Source organism: Gymnoscopelus braueri (assembly GCF_963280865.1).
Source record: "Gymnoscopelus braueri genome assembly, chromosome: 1".
Lineage (NCBI taxonomy): Eukaryota > Metazoa > Chordata > Actinopteri > Myctophiformes > Myctophidae > Gymnoscopelus > Gymnoscopelus braueri.
The window spans coordinates 50,962,540-50,969,795 of record NC_137603.1 but is presented as its reverse complement, the minus strand read 5'-3'; the positions used below and the strand labels follow the sequence as shown (position 1 = coordinate 50,969,795).

The window sequence follows — 7,256 nt, the reverse complement described above, 5'->3', positions numbered from 1 at the left end:
TGAGTTTGACTCTTAATCCTCGTTGAAGATGAGAGGCTGCATGAGTGGAGGACGGAGAGATTTGGTCGCTCACACACGCAAAATAATACATGTGCGTGCCGTGCGCACATGTGATTTGGTTCTAGCAATAATAGTAGTAGTTTGTACTAATAATGTTTTTCTTTCTCCTTCCAAGGCGACAGTTTCGTAGTGAATGCCTGCTTGGCTCGTAAAGGAATGGACGAGTGGCTGGTGAAACAGAAATACTACTGTAGTCACAAGAACCACTGCGGCTCCACGGCCAGGGTAAGAAGAACATTATTATTATTATTATTATACTGCTGTTGGTTCTAAAAACACTCGTTGCTTTTTATTGATGAGACGAGAGATGTTCTACCATTAGGACTTTATATCTGTTACCTTGTGGGCTTTATTGTGTCTGCTGTGTGCTTTGAGCGCATCTCACCGCCGCTGCGTTGATCTCAACTTTGTGCGGCTTGCTGCCTACTACCAGGCTATAACACAAGTTATGAACTTTGTACTTTATGTAATGGCTCGTAATGGTTTTACATCTGGAGTTGTTTATAGCCTCCTCACGGTTGTTGCAGTATTATACCGGCCGTGTACTATGTACAGAGGTCACGCTCAGGTGCTTATTGTAAAGGTTGAGAACGTTTTCCATAACAATCCCATCTGGGGACAGGTTGGTTGCTGCATTGATCAGAAATATTAGTTGTAACCTCTATAGCCTATTGGTTGTTCCATGGCAAAGACCTGATTGCATGTCTGAATGTATGAAAAGAAAGTATAAGTGTGTGTGTGTGTGTGTGTGTGTGTGTGTGTGTGTGTGTGTGTGTGTGTGTGTGGTGTGTGTGTGTGTGTGTGTATGCAGGTTGAATCGTTCTGCTGATTTTGGATACAATACTGTTACTGTATGTATTGATCCATTTGTTTAAGGCAGTTGTGAGACCATAAGGTGTAAAATGTTAGTCATGTGTAGCCGGTCTGCTCATATGATGCATTCATTCATACATGCCTGACACTTAAAGTGGACACTTGGCCCACTCTTGAACCGTAACCCAAAGGAGACCTCAGTATCCGTTGAGCTGAATGCACTCTAAATTAAACCTATACAAAGTGTTGTCTTTTGACACTCCTTTTGGGCATATTTTGGCAGATATCTTGGTAGATGTCTTGGTAGATGTCTCAGCATGATGTGCCCATTTTGTTTGACAAAATGCGTACGCCATCAGCCCAGTGGTTCTCAAAGTGGGGTCCGGGGGACCCGCAGTGGGCCTTGACAGGTTTCCAGGGGGTCCCTATGGCTAAATGATTTATAGTTTAGAAACCAAATGGATCATTTACAGGACTGTAACTCTCAGACAGTGTACAAATGGAACCAAATGGACCCGTATAAGGGTCCATCATGGTTATAATCATAATGCATGCCAAGCAGGTCCTTGAGGGATTTCCAGGGGGTCCCTGCACCTAAATGACTGACAGTTTAAAAACCAAATGGATCATGACAGGACTGTAGCGACTGTAGAGTTACGGGGGTCCGTGGCCTAATCTTAATGCATACAGGGGGTCCTTGAAATTAAAACGTTAGAGAGCCGCTGCCAGAAAAGCAGATGTTAGTTATAGTTGTTTGTTTCTCATAAACAGATGAAGCCCTGCGTTGAAATCATGTGACAAGACCCATGGTGGTGACAAGGGCGCATTGTAATGGCTGGAAAAGAGAAATGTTGGAGGTCCTTGGCTGTTTTTGTATTTTGGCATCACAGTAAACACACAGTGCCGTTGTTGTCAAGTGAGGAAATCCTTTGGAATTGCTTCAGAGGAGCCTTAAGCCTCTTTGGTTAGCGATGCTTTCCCTCAAAGGAGGCATGTTTGAGGACTGAGAAGCCCCATAAAAAAAAAGAAATCCTCCAGGAGACTCAATTCCTCCACCCACACACCAACAAGCAAGGCACTGTGAAAAATAAAATAAAAGTATCACATTTTTAATGTGGCAACAGAAACGGTTCTGTTGATTTATTCCGCACACAAAAAGCCAGCCACGCACATCATCATGAGACAAGAATACCCTGAGCCATGTGCTATTTTGGAGAAACCAGATTATCAGAATTGTGCCACAAAATGTGTAAACAGTCTTTTTGGATAACGATTATTTATGAGCTTAATTAACAGGGCAGGAACAGTCACACCTATACAATTCCTTAGAAAAACAGTTTTTGTCTTTCCTTTGGGGAAGAAACAAGTTCCCAGGAACTTTTAGCCTTAATGTCTGACTGTACCTCGTGCTGTTTACATTTCTGACTAATAAAGTATTCAATCGATCAATCAAAGACGTTTGCATGCTGGTATAATAGATACTAAAGTCAGTCTCAGAATTGAGGAAGTGATATGCAGCCTGTAGACGGCAACTAGATCTCCTGACCAAAGTCCAAGTTGTAAAGTCCGATATCACTCTGTCTTTCAGCTGGAATCTGCTTTTGTTTTTCTTTAAAAAAAGAAAAGGTGACTATTAGCCCGAATTGCCAAAAAAGTGTTGCTGGTTTGGTTGGTCAGCGATGAGAAATGCATGGTGGGAGATGGGAGGCAGTTAGTAGTCACTTTGCCGATTTAGATTATTACAAAACATACCACTAACCAGTTAAAGCCCTAATTGTATACTATTGCAGAATTGCCAAACTACAAGCTCACAACACGCTGCGTTGCATAGTGAGCTTGTAGATCAGCTATTTTTGAAAGAATTTTACGTATTTAAAAAGAAAAAGTGAAAAGGGACATTCAGCATAATGAGTAATGGAAGTATATTTTGATACCAATACTTTTGTACTTTTACTCAAGTAAAATTCTGAATACAGGACTTTACCTGTAAGGGTACGGTCACACCCGAACTTTGATTCTGCCTCTGCGGTGGATTCTGCCAATGCTTTTCAATGGGAACGGAGTTTGCTGCCATTCGCGGATTTCCGCAAAAGAAAACGCTCCATTGAAAAGCATTGGCAGAATCCGCCACATAGGCAGAATCAAAGTTCGGTGTGACTACATTGTGGTTTTTGCTAGTTTTACTTGCGTGCGAGCGACCAAGCAAGGATTGTTGTGTACAAGTGTGTGTGTGTGTGTGTGTGTGTGTGTGTGTTTTTTTGGGGGGGGGGGGTTGCATGTTGCACACACATGGTGTGGAAGTGGCGCTAAGCCTGACACGGGCCCGAGGCTCCAACAGACATCTTCATCTTGTAACTGGATCCCATCATGGAAGGAAGGGCAAATGTCTGCTGGGCTCTTATTGGGGCTCCGGCTTCAGTGCTGCGTGTTATGATGATCCATCTTCTGAAATCATGTGACTGCTTTCTAAAACAGTGGTTCTTATCAAACTTTCGAATTTCTAGGACCCCCCCCCGCCCCATCATAACTCTGAGAGTGTAACAAATGGAACCAAATGGATCCGTAGGGGTCCATTTGGTTTTGGAATCCCCTCATTTTGGTTTGGAACCCCCTCAAGGAACCCTGAGAATGTTGTTTTAAATGTTCTAATTCATGTTGGCACTTTTGTGGTGGGAAAAAAACCTCCTGTAACTGAGTTAGTTTCATCTTTTCTTGCTTGATATGGAATCTTATACACTGTCACTAACATGTTGATTGACTATACCTTTTGGACTTTGAAAGCTGATAAATCCATTATTTCACCTATTTAACCACTTAAACCCCGCTTCAACGAGTTGACTGGGGTCCCCCCAGGGCTCTGTGCTAGGCCTGTAAGTTTTGCCCGCTTCAACGAGTCACTTTGCTGAAAATAGCCGATCTACACGCTTACAACATCAGACACGTTGTGAACTTGTAGATCTGCCATTTACGCAGAATGTTTTCCCCTGAATATGGACGCTAGGGTTCAAGTGGTTAAAAACAAAAGAAACAAAGACAATAATAAGGAGAAACAAACATCCTTGTTTTCAGTCCTGAATACGTTTTTTTTATTTTTGCCTGACGACAGCCGAGAGTGTTTTCCTTCCCCAGATGGTGTGAAGTGAGACTTGGCTCAGAGTGACGAGCCCTTGCCGAAAGAGTTGGAGGTTTTCAGACAGTTTAGTCTTGGTGGAGCTGTATTTTCCTAAATAATTGAGGCCTGTGTGTGTGCCTAATGGCCTCTGTAGCTCAGAGAGAACATGAATAAAAGAAGAAGAAAGCTGTCTGCAACATCAGTATTGATCTGGATGTTTTCCCATTTTTGTTTTTAGCGTTAACAAAGCCATCTGACGTTGTTAATGTTTCATGTGAAAGTTAAGCTAAACCTTTTTTTGTTTATCTTTTGCTTTTTGCCTTTGGCAGCCATGTACATTAGCCTAGATACCACCCCAACACCCCACCGCCCCAGCTGAATTGGCATCCATGGGAATGTAGGTCGGGTGTCAACAACAGTGGGAAGTCGGAGGCCTGGAATTCCTTTGATTTGATTCCTTCCCAAATCTTGCTCTGAAACTGGGGTATATTCTTCCCTGTATAGTCAGTGATGGTTCTCTGAATGAATTGTCCAAGTGATCACATGGAGTCAGTGAGTGCTATGGACAGGTGGCTCTCAGCATGTGGGATCTGTGGCGCACCTTCTCCCCACAATGTGTGGTGTGTCCACACCTATTCTCTGAATGCAATCCCCCATGTGCACCCAGTACAATTATGTAGTCCAGAGACGGCAAAGATGTCCTCCTCTTCTTATACAACTTTGTGGGTTAAAATTTCTGTTTGTATAATTTTTGTTAGGTCCTGAGGCTGACTATATAAGTCATGGCATGAGACAAACCGGTGGTCGAGTTCAATAGTAAACTTGGAGAGTTATGTTTGATTGATTGATTGAATACTTTATTAGACAGAAATGTTAAACAGCACGAGGTACAGTCAGACATTTAGGCTAAAAGGATAACACAAAACATTCCTGGGGACTTGCTTCCATTGTGGTCCTATAAAGTTGAGATATGGCTTGTGCCTGCGTCCGTTAGTTCAGGTGGCAGCATATATTGAACTGTCAAAGTATTCACGTTTGCATTCTGCAAAGTTTCGTCTTTTGACACTTAAGATGTCCCCTCCCCCTATTCTTCCTATAATCCTGTTTGTCCCTGCAATCTCTCTCTCTCTCTCTCTCTCTCTCTCTCTCTCTCTCTCTCTCTCTCTCTCTCTCTCTCCCTTCTCTTTCCTCACTTCTCTCCCTTCCTCTGCTCTCCATCTGTTTCTCGCGTTTACCCCGTGGCCTTGCTGCTTGTGGCTGATGAAATGAGACTTTGCATTTGAAGTGTGGGCCGTGCCATGGTGGTGTGCAGCAGGCAGGGAGGGAGGCGTTTGTAGTGACATCCCTGGCTCCTCCTCCTCCAGCATGAGGCCCCCCTACCCAATGTGCTCCCCTCTACCCTCCCAACCCAACCGCCACATGTATACAGTACAAAACACGCACGCACGCACGCACGCACGCACGCACGCACGCACGCACACACACACACACACACACACACACACACACACACACACACACACACACACACACACACACACACACACACACACACACACACACACACACACACACACACACACACACACACACAAACATTATATCTCTGCTGGAAACCAAAGGATGTGTATTTATTTATTTATTTTGCAAGCATGCTCCGCTCTAATCTGATGACAGGGAGCATCTCAAAGAGTGAATCACGGTGGAACCTTTACCCCCAACTGTCTTGTTTCACAGCAGGTTGCCGGGCGTCTGATATTCATTTTATTTATTTATAACTTTTATTTTATTTTTATCTAGTAGAAAGTTTTTGGAAGTATAAGCGTTTTTCTTTTTCTTACACATTTCCCCAGCCTTCATAGTGTGATAAAAGACACAACACCCCGCCCCTTTTCCCTTTCTACCCTCTCTTCTTGAAGTTGTACTTTACTTTCTCCTTGTCATTTCTACAAAAAAAACGGGACCCTTGTCTCTCTGTAGCTGAAAGCACCTTTCAAATTTAGACTCCTCTTCCTTAACCCTGCCGGCCCCCCTTTCCCACCGGCTGGTCCCTGCGTGCATGCTTGCTCTCTCGCTCGTTGCATGTCGCAAAAAAAAGAAAAGGCCCCTACCCCACCCCCACAGCAGTGTTGCCAGATTTTGCGAGAGAAATAAGCAACCAGGTCTATGAAAACAAGCCCAAAAGAAGCAACTAGATAACTTTAAACCTATATGATACACATCGGTTATTTGAAAATTGCAGATCTACAAGCTATTTTCAAAAACAAATATAAAATGTGGAATATTTGGAATATTTCTGAAACATTCTAGCACCACAACTCTGGTAAGAGGCTCGCTGGTAACAAAACATTTTCAGATGGGGTTAGGGACATGTACATATTAATTTGGGGGTCCTTGACTTGAAAATATTTGAGAATCACTGGTTTAAATAATAATAATAAAAAAGTTGGAAGCAAGCCCTAAGCAACTACACTTTAGAAACAAGCCGCCAAAAAACAGCAACCACCAATATTTGCAAGCGACTTTACAGAGAAACAAGCCCACATTCGCTTATGATAAGCAGACCTGGCAACACTGCCCCCACACCCTTGTGTTCCCACCAGGGTTTGCTCGCTCTCGCTCTCTCTCTCTCTCTCTCTCTCTCTCTCTCTCTCTCTCTCTCTCTCTCTCTCCCCCCCCCCCCCCCACACCCCTCTGCAAGGGGAGGCCCCCACACCTCCCCTGGGACAGCCTGGCCTGTTGTTGTGGCTCTTTGAAGAGGCTGGGAGTAAAGGTTTTGGAGGCTGGCGCTCTCCAAAGAAAAGACAAGCCATGGCCTTTGGGTAGAGGAGGTTGGGGGGGGCCGGCTGGCTGGGCAGCACCTGGCTAAAAGACACATTTATACTCTGTAGTACAACAGTGCTGCTTGCTGAAAAGAACAGATTTATAAGCTAACAACAACACGTCCAGATCTGGATACAGGTCCAGTGGGGACCTAAAACCGTGTGGGCACCTCAATGTTAAATTAGCTCTTTTTTTCCCTCCTTTTTTTCCCCCTTTTTTTTCCAATGTACACACAATTAAGAATACATGTATGGTTTGGAAATTGGTCGGAAATTAAGTAAAGTATACATGATTTGGACATGCACGGTACATCTTTATCAGACCTAAAGTACCCTTTAACCTTTTGTTTAGGCCCAAAATGACAATTTGTAGCTTTTGTAGAAATATTGGGCCTTAAATGTAATACAATACAATATTGTATGAAGCTATTTGGCCCCTCATTAGTAAA

The 7,256-nt window shown here is 43.5% G+C and overlaps 1 protein-coding gene across 3 annotated transcripts in view; it reads left to right on the top strand.

Moving 5' to 3' along the window:
* Positions 1-178: 178 nt before the first annotated feature.
* The window catches only part of nkd1 (NKD inhibitor of WNT signaling pathway 1), a 54,239-nt gene continuing 47,161 nt past the window's right edge, over positions 179-7,256 (top strand). For all 3 annotated transcript variants that reach the window (XR_013932996.1, XR_013932997.1, XM_080425753.1), the window contains exon 1: positions 179-285. Coding sequence is in view for 1 of the 3 variants with exons in the window: in XM_080425753.1 (XP_080281879.1) it covers positions 217-285 (69 nt within the window). In the remaining 2 variants the exon portion in view is untranslated. The remainder of the gene's footprint in view (positions 286-7,256) is intronic.